The following is a 17,089-nucleotide window of genomic DNA, read 5'->3' as shown; positions in this document are numbered from 1 at the left end:
CGGAAAAATTGAAAATTTTTTTTTTCTCAAAATATCGAGAAATGCTTCAAGTAAAAGTTGTAGGTGATACTATTACCTATGAAAAATTTGAAATCACTATAATTTTAGCTTTTTAATAGTAATAGCAAATTCAACATGCCAGCATTGTTTAAGTATACATATAGCCTATACATCCTTATACCTGACTTGTCTTTTACACAATTGTAAAGTTGCGCGGTTTCCATTAACTCGATTTATTTAGAGTTGCATATATTTTTTTAAAATGATTCATTCCCTTATAAGCGATTTTATTAAAACAATTTATTCACAATTACGTGAATATTATGGGCAAAAAAATATGAATGCAACAATGACAGAATTTTGTAATTTTGTGTAATTCTTAATACACGATGAATATTTTAAAGTTGAAATAATGTCAACTTCGAGGATATTATTGAAGGTGTACAATGAAAAGAATGCAAAAGAATCATACGACGTAAACAGTTGCAAGTCACGTACAGTCCAATAAAAAAATGTCAAAACTATATTAGAATATTAGAATATTATATTGGATTACAATTAGAATATTAGAAATTTCGTATTAAAAATTCCTTATATCTTTTTTTTACACGATTGTTTTACTCGGTACGATTTCACCCTGTAAAACAAGGGTCAAGCGTCCATTCTTACAATGCCAAATTCAACAATACATTTTGCAACGTCTCCTAAGACTTACGAACAGGAGTGTACATGCTTCAAATGCATTCTGCACTCCATATGCGTTTTCGTCTTGGGAAAAGTTGAAGCAGTAATGCCGTGCCGCGTTGGTGCCACGCCGTGCCTGGTTGCTTGTCTCCTCGTCGAATTGCCAGTCGCGTTACGTGAAAGACAGAAAACGAACCTCCCTCGTGCCCGCGCGTTAACGTCTCCGCGCGAGCGGTCGATGACTCGTTTCGAGAACGAGCAATCTTCGTCCTACGCGACTTCTTTCCAAGCGCATTTCCGAGAGCCATCGCCAGGCATTGTCACGGCGTGTAGGGAAAATGGCCCGGCCTCGCAACGAGCCACGAATACCCGCCCTGAAATGGAATTGCCGCGAAGGTAACTACCGTTCAGGATCCGGTTTACTACTGCCGGATGTGAACAAACTTCTGCTCCGTGAGTATTAAAAAATTGATAAAGGCATTCCTGAAAGTTTAAAATCTGTAAATATAATTACTAAATTGCAGATTTTATGTATTTATGGACAGATTGTATCTAGAAGAAATGTAAAAAGACACACAGAACATCAATTGTAATTGTCCGTATTATTACTTTTAAAGGATTGACGAAATTCCTTTATTTCATTTTGTAAAAGAATCTGTAGTGTTACGTATTTAAATTTTACAAGAGCATCGATATTTTTTATATGAATGCGTATAACGCCTGATTTAGTTACATCAGCAACTGAGTTTCTATTAAATTAATCTTATTCGGTCGAACAATTTCGAGCATGGGAACGGATAATTCCGGATGCAGATGCATGGGCGCGACTTAAAATCTAGAGAATTTCCTCTGCATTGTCCGGCGAACGGACGGTCCCACGGTGCCTGAGGGTTTTAGCGAATCAGGTGTTCCGGGAAAAATCGTGGAAATAAAAGAACCGTCAAGTGCGGTTCGGGGAATCGTTGCTACGCCATTGGCCACGGCCCTTGGGCCATCCCTTTCGGGGTTTGGGTTCGGAATGCAGCGGGATTATCGCCGGGACACGTGACGACGCTCCCATCGCTTCAAAGGGAGCGAAACCGATATAAGCAAACGAAATAAAAAGCTACCGGGGCTCGATGTGACGCGAGGCGAAAGGTGGAAAAGTGAAACACCGACGGTGTGAAAATTTAATGCGAAACTGGAAACGAGTATCCGAGGACGTTTTCGAAACTGTACACCCTTCACGAATCTCAAGGATCAAATGCTTATTGTTTATGAAAAAAAAAACCCTGAAAGACAGTTCGAAATAAAAAAGATCATACTAAATCATATACTTGTAATAACAACCATAATTTCATTCATGATTATTTGTAAAAATAGTCCTAAAACATTGGATATAAGAAGCTTTCCATTCATTACTCATTAAAATATGACAAATTTTTATTTGGTCATCCGTATTCTCTTCGCTCATACATTTTACATGTTTCGAGATTTATGAACGGGTTTTTATGTACGCGAGACAAAGTATTTCCCGGCTAGAAACGAAGTAGGAAGGAACGAAGAAGCAAAAAAAAGGCGGGGATCCGGACGGTCGTCTTCTAGCAGCTGAGAAACGGACAAAGCCGATTGCCCGGAAGAGAGTGGCATGGTGTGACAGGGAAGTTTTCAATCCGGATTTTCATTCATTAGTAACGCTCACCGGAGTGGACCGAAACACGCGTTCGCTGAAACTCAGAACTCGGAGCGAGAGCAGTGTTCTTGCGTTCGTTTCATTAAACATCAGACAGGAATTGAATTTTTAGATCAGCTTGTTCTGTTAGATAGGTATTATATCGCTTCGGAGATAGGCAGCTTACTTATACTTATAGTTGTTTAAATAATTGAAGATCTTAATGCTTCTTGCAGTGATATATTTTCGGCCTTGCCAGAGTGTACAGTTCAATTTCGATTAGAGTGGAGCTAATAACGGAGGAGCGGACACAAATAGTAATCATGGTGGTTGTTCAATAAATGCAGACAAGTATAAACACTTTATTTGCGTTTCCTTTTCCAACACTGATGTCACTTTGGCCTACGAGCGCAAAAAGGAGAAACCGGAGGAAGGGAACGTTTAAAGGATGCTTTTCAACGCGAAAACGAGTTGCCTATTTTTCTGCTTTTCCTTGCCTGGCATTTGTACACGTACACAGTGCATGCACGGATACGTATGCACCGGAAAGTGTATATGAAAACTTTTAATGACGTTCCGCGAGCCGAGTGTTTCGTCAACATGCGCAACGAGGCGTCGTTGCGCCGATGGAAAAAGACTTTAACGAGGTGTGCGGAGGAGGAGGAGGAGGGGGAGGAGGAGGCTCGCCGGAAATATTAGAGAAGTTTTAAGAAAATGCAGCCTTAAGCGTTTGCGCGCGGAGCCAATGCGAGGGAATAGTCGCCTCGATAAACTTCTTTTAGAGGGAAAAGTAGCAGCGCGGAGGAGCCGGGGAAGGGATGAAAATCGCATTGATTCCCGGGGGCGGTGGAACAGAATGGAGGCATTCGTCGAATGCAATTTTCCTGGAGGATTCGTCGAGCACGAGACCGAATTGTGATTTTAAACATCGCGTAAAAAAACATTCGACCCTTCCGGCTGCCCCTGGCCAGCTCCTTCGTGGAATTCACCAGTAATTTTCGTCGACCGTTTCGGTGCACGCTTCTCTCCTGTTCTTATTTCTTCACGTGTAAAACTTACTAGAAATTTAAATTAGCACGAAAGAAATACAAGTATTACAAATCTGAGAAACGAAACAGGGAGAAATAATATGCTTGCTATAAATTTTCTGTTTAACTTTTTTATTCAGAAAGAATTCTATGCAATTATTAATAGCTCTTCGTAGAATTTTACTACAATTAAGATTACAATATTATCGCTGTTTTGAATGATTCATTTTTAAATTACCATAAACACGTCTTAATCAGGGAGTTAGAATTTGCATAGACGAAAAGGATGTAGACTCATTCAGAGGCAGATTTCATATTAGACACCCATTTGATAAAATTGACATCAGGTTTTCCATTGACAGACATCTTTCATTGCCCCTCTTTAGTTTAACATCTAATTTAAAGTCCAGTGCATCAACCATGCATCTTCGTTATCAGAATCATGTCGTCCAGACTTTCCAGCATGTTATAATAAACTATACGGCTATATAATTACAGCTTCATTACGTAGATAGAACATCTTATTCGAATCGGGGTCACTTGTAGCATTTCACAATAATTCATCAGCGTGCACGTCAGAGAGAAACCTCCGTAGAGAGAAATACGACCCTGAGAGGAACAGAAGATAAAAGTTTTAAAAGAATGAGTCGAAGTTAACGCGTGCCGATCCTTTGATCCGGCACGAGGGTGAAAAGGTATTCGAGTATCGTCGTTTCAAACACGGTAGCTAACGACTCCGACGTGTTTCGACTCGCGAAACATCTGCACTTCTCACGCGTAGTCCCGTTTCAAATACATACTTGGCTAGGTGAAATCTACTCGCGACTCAAAGAGGCGTGAATTTATGTGCTCGCAGTGTTATAAGTATAAGATCATACTCATCAAGTTCTATACCACAACCGATGTTGGATTCTAATGACACGATAACAAGGAAGCACTTAGTTTTAGTATTTTGTTTATTCCTATGCAGCTGCAAATTTAATTTTTTTTAATCTAATTATTAATTTTCCAGTAATAATAACAATGATTTAATGAAAGTTTTCTAGGCAATTTCTCCGTTTCTTGTCCGGCCAGAAGGGAAATTTCTTGTCCAATGAATCAATGTGATAAATTTGATGTAAATGTAAGGAAACAGGCACGCGTGAAGATCCAGCTGTGACCATAGACCGGATTTCCGGATGTCGCACGCCGCGACGCCAAATTGCACGCCAGCTAGTAAGACGAATAGTTCGACGTGGAATGCGTCGCAATGAATCCACGAAACGTCTCTCGCGGCGCGAGCCTCGCGCCGGGATTCACCCTCCCCGACTGAACAATAGCGCGAGAACTGTTACTTAGACGCGGTGTCGCGGACGTGCGAGACGCGTCGCATTCCGAAGCTCGCAAACTGAATCAAGAGAGAAGGATAGCCTCTTGGGAGAAGATTCATGTACGCGTATACAACACCCTCTTCTAGACTCGTCGGTTAATTAGACGAAGCAATTCACATTCTTGAAGGATTATTTTAATGTTCGCCACTCGTCTTAAGTATTATAATAATTGATTAGATGTGGAGGAGGAGGAGGAGGGGGAGGAGGAGGCTCGCCGGAAATATTAGAGAAGTTTTAAGAAAATGCAGCCTTAAGCGTTTGCGCGCGGAGCCAATGCGAGGGAATAGTCGCCTCGATAAACTTCTTTTAGAGGGAAAAGTAGCAGCGCGGAGGAGCCGGGGAAGGGATGAAAATCGCATTGATTCCCGGGGGCGGTGGAACAGAATGGAGGCATTCGTCGAATGCAATTTTCCTGGAGGATTCGTCGAGCACGAGACCGAATTGTGATTTTAAACATCGCGTAAAAAAACATTCGACCCTTCCGGCTGCCCCTGGCCAGCTCCTTCGTGGAATTCACCAGTAATTTTCGTCGACCGTTTCGGTGCACGCTTCTCTCCTGTTCTTATTTCTTCACGTGTAAAACTTACTAGAAATTTAAATTAGCACGAAAGAAATACAAGTATTACAAATCTGAGAAACGAAACAGGGAGAAATAATATGCTTGCTATAAATTTTCTGTTTAACTTTTTTATTCAGAAAGAATTCTATGCAATTATTAATAGCTCTTCGTAGAATTTTACTACAATTAAGATTACAATATTATCGCTGTTTTGAATGATTCATTTTTAAATTACCATAAACACGTCTTAATCAGGGAGTTAGAATTTGCATAGACGAAAAGGATGTAGACTCATTCAGAGGCAGATTTCATATTAGACACCCATTTGATAAAATTGACATCAGGTTTTCCATTGACAGACATCTTTCATTGCCCCTCTTTAGTTTAACATCTAATTTAAAGTCCAGTGCATCAACCATGCATCTTCGTTATCAGAATCATGTCGTCCAGACTTTCCAGCATGTTATAATAAACTATACGGCTATATAATTACAGCTTCATTACGTAGATAGAACATCTTATTCGAATCGGGGTCACTTGTAGCATTTCACAATAATTCATCAGCGTGCACGTCAGAGAGAAACCTCCGTAGAGAGAAATACGACCCTGAGAGGAACAGAAGATAAAAGTTTTAAAAGAATGAGTCGAAGTTAACGCGTGCCGATCCTTTGATCCGGCACGAGGGTGAAAAGGTATTCGAGTATCGTCGTTTCAAACACGGTAGCTAACGACTCCGACGTGTTTCGACTCGCGAAACATCTGCACTTCTCACGCGTAGTCCCGTTTCAAATACATACTTGGCTAGGTGAAATCTACTCGCGACTCAAAGAGGCGTGAATTTATGTGCTCGCAGTGTTATAAGTATAAGATCATACTCATCAAGTTCTATACCACAACCGATGTTGGATTCTAATGACACGATAACAAGGAAGCACTTAGTTTTAGTATTTTGTTTATTCCTATGCAGCTGCAAATTTAATTTTTTTTAATCTAATTATTAATTTTCCAGTAATAATAACAATGATTTAATGAAAGTTTTCTAGGCAATTTCTCCGTTTCTTGTCCGGCCAGAAGGGAAATTTCTTGTCCAATGAATCAATGTGATAAATTTGATGTAAATGTAAGGAAACAGGCACGCGTGAAGATCCAGCTGTGACCATAGACCGGATTTCCGGATGTCGCACGCCGCGACGCCAAATTGCACGCCAGCTAGTAAGACGAATAGTTCGACGTGGAATGCGTCGCAATGAATCCACGAAACGTCTCTCGCGGCGCGAGCCTCGCGCCGGGATTCACCCTCCCCGACTGAACAATAGCGCGAGAACTGTTACTTAGACGCGGTGTCGCGGACGTGCGAGACGCGTCGCATTCCGAAGCTCGCAAACTGAATCAAGAGAGAAGGATAGCCTCTTGGGAGAAGATACATGTACGCGTATACAACACCCTCTTCTAGACTCGTCGGTTAATTAGACGAAGCAATTCACATTCTTGAAGGATTATTTTAATGTCCGCCACTCGTCTTAAGTATTATAATAATTGATTAGATGTTTCGTACAATAATTGATATAATATTTTATAAAATAATTCATGTACTAATTCGTACATTTTTACATAAATTTTTATCATATAAAAAGAAAACATCTGTTTGTATGTTAACGGAAATTTGAAAAATGATTGGAATATTTTCAACCTGGACAGTAGCTTTTTTAACATTATTATTAGGGATAATTACGAGGTCGAAGGAGAGCGAAAATGGGTTTTTACGTTCTTCTCAATATTTCTTTAACGCGATGAGGAAGCCAAGAAATTTCCCTCTAAAATATTACGCAATCAACTTCTTAAAATTCAATTTCTGAGTTTTTTAAAATAAGCGAACTAGTGACGGGAGATGCTTATACTCGATATTGCGCTAACATGGCAGTGACAGGTATATTTATTAGTACGTGTTCAATAATACATTATCCAGAATTATCTTGAAAAGGCGTCAAACCAGAGTGAAAATATTTAGTATACATAGAATACCGAGGGAGCAGTCGATAACACTTGCTTATTGGCAATTTGTCGGAGATGATGGTAGATGTGAGACTTCGCAGAGTAACGAAGGCGCGTTTTCCAAAGAGTCTGCCTCACGGCGTAAGATCGTCTCTTATCCTGGCCATCGGGTGAACGTCGAGATTATGGCGCGAGGCACTGCCAGACCCGAGCGGGCCAGGCGTCTTCCGCGGGATGCAATTTATCGTGTCGCATTAGATTCAAAATAATTGATCCCCCGGGCGGCCGCGGAATAGCGAGTCATTACTTCAGACTGATGGCACCGCCATCGCATCGGCTTCCGTACGGGGGAAAATAAAAACTGGGAGATCACCTGCTCCCGATGAAAAATCTGACGGCGAAGCTCGGACGAAATGGAATGGAACGAGTGTTCACCAAATGCAGCGATCGCGAAATTCAACTCTGACCTGTTCATGCGCTTTCCTCGCATTTAAACGAATTTTTTAAGGCGTTTTCAAATTATAATAGAAGAGATAGTTTATTATGTTAATTATACTGCTTGCAATAAATGATTTCTTTGACATCCTTTTTTATAGATGATTTAATGTATTTAATACTGAATACACGGATTCTTGTTTTTTTTATAAACAGATAAATTAAGTGGCGAGTGAAGTAAACATTATGAGTACGGAATTCTTAAAACGTCGGTTCGTTTCACGACTGGTTTATCAATCAGTCAGCCATTTGATCGCGCGTTCCGCACGATTGATCGAATTTGAACGGCGGCAACACGGCGATGGAGTCGGACGCGCAGCACCGTGCCAGGCAAATCTGGCGTAATAATGAAATACGGTATCAAATTTCACGACACTTAATAGATATTGTCAAAGGTAATATGTTTCGCGATACGGTTCCAACGCGCGAGGAGGGCCGTGTAGTTTAAAATGAAATTTGTATCCAGGCCGCTTTCATATTCATGGTCTATTAAAATTCGGCCAACTATATGCGCAGCGAAATGATTGAAACCTGAATAAAACACGACGGGACGAATGCCCGCGGCCGCTTGCACGCGTGCTTTTCAAATGCGTGTAATTAATAATCAAGGCAACGGCATGTGAATTGTTCTCTATACCGTACTGGAGAATAGTTTATCCGACAACGATTCGAAGCAATTATTCAAAGTCATTGAGTAAATTAAATAATGGGACGAGAGACTCACGTATGTCGTAGGCGTGAACATCGCGAGTCGGATAGAGCAGCGCCAGCAGAGCGCAGAAGTTGGCGATTATTGGCAGGCAATCAGTCTTCATGGTCGCCGAGGTGTCTTCATGGAAGCTAGTGGCAATCACCTGGAAACACATTATAACAATTTAATTCAAAATTGTTTAAAAACGGAAGGGTTGCTTTTTTAATCTCCGCTCCAAATTAATTTAATAATTGACGACCGTAGCATGTCGCGGGCCAGTGGGTCGAAACAAGAGGGGTTGTAATTATACTAGAATATTATATTACGAGCTTCTTTACTCTATCAGAATGATATACGTAATATAATGACGATGCAATTACAGGGAAGTTAGTATTGACGCAGGTAGTTCGCTGTATCTTACGAACATCAAAGCACTCTAATATCCATATCGATAATCGAGCTTCCCGGTGTGAAACTATAATAAATCATGTCGTCAATGCTTGCATGCTGTCCCGATTATTCGTGAATAAATAGCCGTACTAGCTCACTATACATTACAATACAAAATAGTCGCTATTCATTTCGGAACCGTCGATCGTACCAGTCATCAATTTCCGCCGATACATCCCGCCGCCCTGCTCCTTTTTATTCCGTGCGACACGCGTGCCGTTCTTTCCGAAAACGTTATCGTTCCCTTCCAATTTCGTCTCTCTGTTGTCCTTGGATCCGATAGAACCCATCGATCGTTATACTGTCACGTAGGGGGCGGCGGCCGCCGAAAATTCTCAACCCGGTAACATAATTCCCGGCGTGAAACGCGGTGCAAAAAGAGCTTAACCGACTTACGAGTAAAACCACGGTTCCTTTTGCTTGGCACGGCCGCTGGGCAACCCAGTCAGCCCCAAACGTTAGTCTCTGCGGTACGTGTGTCGCCTAGAGAAACACGAGGAAAGAGACTGACTCGTAATCGAGTCCCCGCTCAATTAGACCAACCTTGCACTTTTGCGTCCTTCCGTTGGGCCGTGCGAAAGACTAAGGGGAAGCAGGTGGGGGAGGAGGAGAACCCGGCATTCCTTTGGCTTTGCTCCATTTTTAGAAAGGGGCTCTTACAGCCTCGGAACTACCGCCGTTCGATGTGCTACCACCGCCGTTTGAAATAAAGAACGAAATTTCTACCGCTACGATTCTTCGGGCTAGACAAAGCGTAATTAACGGCACCAAACGTAATTGATCGCGACTGAGAGCGTCGAATCCATTGTCGTTAGATACCTTCTCTTTTTCGACGGTTTGGTTGCGCCGTTGCACGAGATTCGGGAGACGCAAAGGGTTTGATAGAAATTGATCTCCCTATTATTGTACAACCAATAGAACATACATTCTATAATCTTATTGCGAACACATTTTAGATTGAATATTGCATATTTTATATTTTTGTAAAAGGAAATTCTAGAGGATTATCTGCAGAAAATTGTTGTCCACGTCAATTTCTGAATTGACGTTACAAATGTTTCACTGTCTGTGAAACTAAAAATCAGCAACTGGCAGAGATATCTATCTACATAGTCAAATTTATGAGTTCATTCCATACAATTATATCTGATTCGCATTCAACGGCACGCGCATGCCATTTTTACTACCATGCACCGCAGAATTGAATATTAGATTATTAATTAAACGCTATTCTCGTAACTCGGCTGCTATACAATATCCAAATATTCCCGTTAATGAACTATTAATTGCAATTACTGTAAAGGTCGCTGCTACATGATTCGTCGAATTTGCATGATGCAAACTCCGATGCATGTAACACTCTTTAACCGAAACAATTAAGCTCGCACGTTTCGCGATTGTGCATCTATGATCTCTATTTTGTAAAGGAGTGCGGTTTACCGAGTTATCCTTTGATACGATTGTATTATCTATTGCATTGCATTAACTGTTAAGGTTTATGACGGCGCTTTATCCAAGTCATTTCACTATTAAACTCGAGTCATAACGTTCACCTTTAATTTCCTTCTATCTAAAACTCTTTAGGGGCCAAAATTTTCCAACTGGTTATAACGAGAAGGAGGAGAGTATAAAAATAAAAGCGACTGTAGGAGAACGGTAACTCAGAGGGCATAAACGAGTCTCGTATCGCGAGGAAGTTTCATCGTTAAAGGTAAGACAGGAACGGTGAAATTTTTCGAGAAACAGTTTCCGAGGAGTCGGTCCCGCGGAATGACGAGGACCCGCGTGGGGACCAATTCCTTTCTGCTGCCGTTCGCAAGATACGTTCCAGATTTTATGGACCACGAGAATCCGGAGTCAGTGAAACTTGCAAATTGTACGGCCCACCAACCGCAATGCTCGAAAATCCCGAAAGACTCTGTATCGAAACTCTGCGAGATAATCAACCTGTGCCTCGAAGTTTTTTTTACCGAATCATGTCTCTCTAAATGTTTTTCTACTTCCAGTTCTATTAGTGCGATAAATAATCAGTGCGCAAATACAGATAGCGCTTACAAAAATTATATCATCAATTATTCACATTATTTTATAACTAGTAAGCACGTAGAATAAATGGGAATATCCATCCTGACGAAAATGCTTTACGGTGTATATTATTTAAACCATAGCAATTCCCATACGAATTCCTGCGCACACTTTCACCGGCCGTTTATTCTAATGTTGCAACGCGTGCAGTGCAAGCCGGTTTCATAGAAATTGTCGAGAGTCCGTTAATGAAAATCGACGAAGCGGAGCAGCCGCGGCCAGTTCCGGCGGCCACTTGAAAAACAACACACCCGGCCGCTTCCGGGCACTTTGAAATTGGGTTAATTAAAACGCACCGTTTGCTGATTCGAACTTTATCTCTCTTTGTAACTTTGGAAACCAATTCCATTATACCCGCGGATCGGCCACGGCCTCGACCTTCCTTTTTGCTCTGTTGCGCTAACGTATCGCATCCTCCACACGGATGCTGTACAGAGGAAATTAACCAGCGACGCTGTTTACTGTACTTTGTAAATTATTCGCACAGAAAGAATTAGAGAAATCGCCCCGCACCGAGAATGCGTCTTTGAAAATATCACACAGTTTAGTGATTTCTGATTAAATTCGTGTATGCACGTGTTGCGTCACTAATCAATTGGATTTTAAATCTTATTTCCTCTCATTCGATACATTTTACAGTAGCGTACGAAAGTATTCCATCGTCTTTTAAATCGCAAAAAACATTGTTAACATTAGACTGAACAACATAATTTTCTGTGGGATAATTCGCTACGTAATGTGTATTAAAAATAATTTGTTAAAAATTTCTATTGACCGAAGAAAAAAATATACGTTTTTTTAACTTTCTTATTGGAGTTTCTATAAAAATTTGAATCATCCTATTTGTAGATCTAAATAAGTTATATGCATGTACAAGTATTTATAGTGTCAAAAAACAATTAATGTTGCTGTGAGTTACAAACGATTAAAAGTTTTCGCGACTTTTGCCCTAAAATTGAGATAAATTGAAGAACTTTTATATGATTTGAAGTGTCTAAATTTTTTACGCTTTCACCTATTTTTATAAAATCATCGTGAGTGTCTCGCAAACAGTTCCTCAGTTTTGCTCTAAAATAAAACATCAAAGAGAAAAATTTTATTCGACATTCTCGTCGTATTTTATATAGAATTATCACTCTTTCAGTTGTACCACCAGTTATAGCAAATGTCACAATTTCTACCGCTGGCTTAAGACTGTGTATAAAATTATAGAAAAAAAATGAAAGTGAGTAGAAATCGTGACATTTTGTACACAATCTCTCACGACTCGCAAGGCAGATATTATATTGTCTCGCGGCGACAAATATTCCCTTCATCAAGCGATATCATTCCTCGAAGTGATCCGAGTTCGTGAACAGTTAAATCCACCAGACTTTCGAGGCCTGGCCCAGAGGCAAATTACCCCGCGGGCAACAGAACGCGGCTAATACATTCTCCGAAGCAATATTGTTCTCGACAATTGAGAAATCGGGATCACGGGTATCTCGTGTATCCCGCTGGGTCGGTTCCTTGTCCGTTGCGCGAGACGTACTCCCAAAGGAGTTTTCATTCTGAATGGCTGCCAGAACACTGCCTACCCCGGTGGACCTATCGTTACCTATTATCGCGTACCCTGCGGTTTTAAGCTATCGCGGCAGCCAAACCTAAACGCCTTCGCGTTTTACCCCGCAGAACCTTAGCGAAGTCTTCCCTATATCCCGCGGCCTTCCTGTCACATAAATTTATTTATCTACAGCTATAATCTCTTTTATGTCTGTTACATATTATCTTGTACATTTGCTATCTTCCAGTTATCACCTATTAATCTTCTTATGCTCTCTTAATATTTTTTCATTTTCTATTATATTTTATTATTGCAATTAGCAATTGTTAAATAATAAATCATTGTTATATATCCTTCATAATATATATTTATTTCTGTTTTACCTGATCCGTAATATTAATCAACCAGCGTTTGCACGCGTTTTACAACTAATCTGTTGTGAGCGGGACGCGTTAATTTCAAAAATTACTGCGGCCAGGTTGCGTTTCGTTTCGCGGATTAACAGAACGCGCGAGCTAACTTGCATGTTATCCCCGGCATGTCCCTGGCCGCGCGTCTCGTTCCGCGATTTTTTCCATTAACGCGTCCGCGCTGCCTCTCTTTTTTATCCGTTCGTACTATGTACACGTATGACGCGTGTGTATTTTGCAGCGTGGGTTACAGATCTGTCAGCGGTGCATTTCTGTAATTCCCCGAGCTCGCTTTTGAAGATTTGCATACCCCGTCGGTTCGTGAACGACCGACGTCAAACGAGTTCGTGCGCGACTACGTTCCGTGTCCTGTATCGATTCACGATCGGCGCATATCGTTAAACGATATCTCCGATAGCGAACCCTGTTCCGTCCTCTATGCACGGTTTCCATGTATCGAGTCGCAACAGGATGAAGCCAGTTGCCGGCAAGGGAAACCGTTTCGCGCGCGGACTTGTTTTTCCTTCGTTCCCCGCTTGTTTATTCGTTTGCACCCTCGATGTGGAGGGTAGGAGTCGTTCGATAAAAAGGCGATTGCCAAACGAACAACGCTGTTTACCTGATAATGTAATAATAACGATTGCTCGGCTCTGCCAGTTCCTTGGAGAACGGTACACACTTTTGAAGAGAAATTCATCGCGAGGCGAAAACGCGCGCACGTTTTTCCCGTCGATTGTACGCCGGGTTTTGTTCTCTCCAGGCGAGGTTTCTCCTTCGATTCGGAGAGCCAGATGGAGCGAGACATTCGGTCTTTCAGCTCGACATCGATGCTTAAGTATTATCCCGTCTCTGTTGCACCGTCGCGTCGTGTTCGCGGTATTAAAAAAGTATCGATAAGCGATACTTCCGATAAGTACCGGCTGTGGAACGCTCGTCGCTCGCGAGATGCGACGCGAGCGCGCGCGGCTCCGCGTTATTATTATCCAAGCCAGCGGTGCATCTAAACGATCGACTTTTTCTTCCGCGGCAAAAAGAAGAGGAAACAAAAACAAAACGCGGAAATGGGAAACGGGAGGGAAGAAGTGCGCTCGTCTACGTATACGTATCCGCAATAAAACGCATCCATTGCGAATCATTATCCGTACATACAATTAATTAATCGCCCCGGAGAGTATTCTTGCTGGCTTCCGAATGTTTTCCTCTCTCAGCAAAAGTACGAAACTTTTTATCATAGCAGGAAAACTGAAAATCGCTTCTATTAACATTGCTAATAAATAGGTTGCTTATTTTTATTCACAGAAGTTAATGTAAAAGCTGAAATCCAGATCCTTTCTTTTTCCTTTTACAATTAACGATGTGTATAATATTTTTGATACTTTTTCTGTTCATTAATATTATACAGAGTGAATCTTGTAACATGATTTCAAACAGCTTGTAAGGTATGCGTTCTAAAAATTTTTAAAGAAATGTTGCATGGCTTCCAGGGCATATACAACGTGACCTGTTTTTTGTGCTTTTGTTTTCTTATCGAGATATGAGAGTCACTCTCATATTTTTTTAAACAGAACCACTGTTCTGTCAATATTATTTATTTAAAAATATTTATCATATAACAAATTCCTTATGAGTATTCGAAGTCATGTTACGAAACTCAACTGGCATGCCACATATTTAAATTTGCCACGAATTTAAAACGCGTATTCAAGTGGTAACTTTCCTTTATTAATAGTATGAGAAAACTAGCGAACTGGAGGTAATTCAATCTCGATAGGTTTCCCAAACGCGTCCAATTAGGTCACTGAAACGGAGCAGAGCATTCTAGCCACTATGTAGTACGTTTCTGTCTGCTTATCTGTTCGGGCCCGCGCGTCGGAAGCTTCGCTTTTGCTTTGGTCAAGTTCCACCGCTCTGTTCTTACTCCTTTATGCTTGCAAAGCTAGGCAGCATTCCACGGCGGTGCCACAGGATCTTGTTTTGCATGTACAGTTTCTACCGTCGACGAATTCTCCTGGAAGGTAGCTCTCTCTCTCTAGCCAGGTATCTAATAAATCCTGGTTTCTCCTAGAGCCCCCTCGTTAGACTCTGAAAGCTTCTTTCGCGGTTCGCCGAAATGCCGAGAGAGTTTAAGCCGGTATAAAGTCATTTTTCAAACATCTCTGATGCCCGTTCGGTTTATGATCGAGGACGAAGTAATATAAGATGACGTTTAGAGAGATTGGCCTTAGGTAAGCGCTGGTTGAACGCTTCTCGATTGCTTGTACTTAACGTTCGACGGATTCAGTTCACGCTCGCAGCCGGCGAGACGCGACACTTGTCGAGCTTCCGCTGTGTCTACATTAACAGAGGTTGCTGACCTTACGCTCGAGATTATGGGATTTTGTTCATTATTCATGGGCTCCTTCTGAGTCAGTAACCTAATCTACTAAGGCTTGATACACATCTGCAAGAAACGTCGCAACGAACTAAAAACTTAGTTACGTTATTGTATATGCACTTATTTTTTTCATTGTTTAACAACATTCGCAAATTATATAGGAGAGGTTCATCTATCAGAATCTTCGATCTCACTTCATCATTTTCATTCAACTAATATTTTCAACTTGTTAATAATAAATAAAATCGTATAATTTAATACGTAATGTTAATGGACCGCATGCGCTGTGTCATTCTAAAACAATCATTCAACGTAAGAACTCCGACGGTAATGAATCAGCAATAAAAAAGGACACATTTTATCAGTAGCCCGGTATCTTTACGTGTTGAACACGGCATGATTAAATGTAATGCCAGTAAATTACGTGTCGCTTCGAGCGAGCTCTGCGATTCTTTTAACAGCTGGACGACACGAAACGCGGTGTACTTATGAAGTCTACGGTTGAAAATAATCAAAATCATGTTCGCTAGTAATGTCTAACGAAATTGTATCCGCGTCTGATTATCCCTCTTGAAATTGTTGTAAAGTACGGGAAGGGAGGACGGCTTTCACCACTAATTACCGATAATTACCCGCCGCGATGCGCGCTAATTACACCGTACGCCAATGGACGAATGGAGACGCGTTCCGCTTGAAATTATCATTATTTTCGACGAGCCATTGTGATAGGGGAAATTAAAGAGGATTTCAACGGATTTGCATCAGTAAATATTGCTCGATGGATCATCGAACTAACCATTGTTCCACTATCGTAAGAGAATCAGGTGATCACATTCGTACATTAATTTTAATCTGGCCTTCGGCATATAATCGATAGCTATTTATGTTCTACACAAATCCTTATATATTATTACGATTATCCTCTGCAGAACGGTATTAATCAATCTAGAAATATGCTGGTCAATAAGAATACTTATAAATGAAAACAAGAATCATTTTATACAATAAAGGTAACTAATAAACCGTTTATAATTTTAATGTAGAGAATGAAATCTAAATAAAGGAAGAAAATCATAGGAAGAACATAGGATGAGTAGATAAGGCCAGAGGTCAAGATGAATAAGAATATTTTTTAGATTTAGGGTATTAAAACTATGTCAATAATGATAAATTTGTCATCCAACTTTATATTTCCTGTACATACTGTTTTTATAAATGCATAGAAACCGCAGTCTAGTAACGAGTGATAATGATAAAATTGATAAACGTTGGAAATTAAAGTTCTATTTCATTTACTCTTATTTTATTACATGTTATGTATCATGTTTGATTAAAAATTTTTCGCCAGTGGTAACAAACGTTACGAACGACAGAAAAATTTTTAAAGCGCGAAGTACGCTTAAAACTGAGGTTCGCTTCGGTCGAACTATGGAACGTGTAATCTCCGCTTCCGCGCGACGATAGCGTGCGAGTACAAGCGTTGGTTGCCGATAAGAGCGCCAGGTTCGACGCGCACCGGATTTCTTCGTTGTTGAAGCTCGCGCGTGGCCAACCCTCAATGTCATTGAAATGGAAACCCTCCGATAGAATCGACGACTTTACGAGCGAGTAACTCGTCCGCGCTCGTCGATACCCAAATATAGTCCGAGAATGAAATTGAAGAGAATTTCGTGTATATAATAATAGATTCTAAACGGTTAGCGTCAGCCTTTTTATTCCGATTATTATTGAATTGCTCATGAAAGATTATATTATTT

At 40.8% G+C, this 17,089-nt stretch overlaps 1 protein-coding gene across 2 annotated transcripts in view; it reads right to left on the bottom strand.

The window, feature by feature from the left end:
• The window catches only part of LOC108626507 (discoidin domain-containing receptor 2), a 105,310-nt gene that overhangs the window by 47,910 nt on the left and 40,311 nt on the right, over positions 1–17,089 (bottom strand). For both annotated transcript variants that reach the window (XM_018027214.2, XM_018027215.2), the window contains exon 2: positions 8,504–8,633. In XM_018027214.2, the coding sequence (XP_017882703.1) occupies positions 8,504–8,594 (91 nt within the window). In that variant the 5' untranslated portion in view covers positions 8,595–8,633. The remainder of the gene's footprint in view (positions 1–8,503; positions 8,634–17,089) is intronic.

Source organism: Ceratina calcarata, unplaced genomic scaffold (assembly GCF_001652005.2).
Source record: "Ceratina calcarata isolate Rehan_Ccalc_2016 unplaced genomic scaffold, ASM165200v1 scaffold405.2, whole genome shotgun sequence".
In the NCBI taxonomy this organism is placed as follows: domain Eukaryota; kingdom Metazoa; phylum Arthropoda; class Insecta; order Hymenoptera; family Apidae; genus Ceratina; species Ceratina calcarata.
Note: the sequence above shows the minus strand (reverse complement) of the source record. Positions and strands in the feature narration are given on the sequence as shown.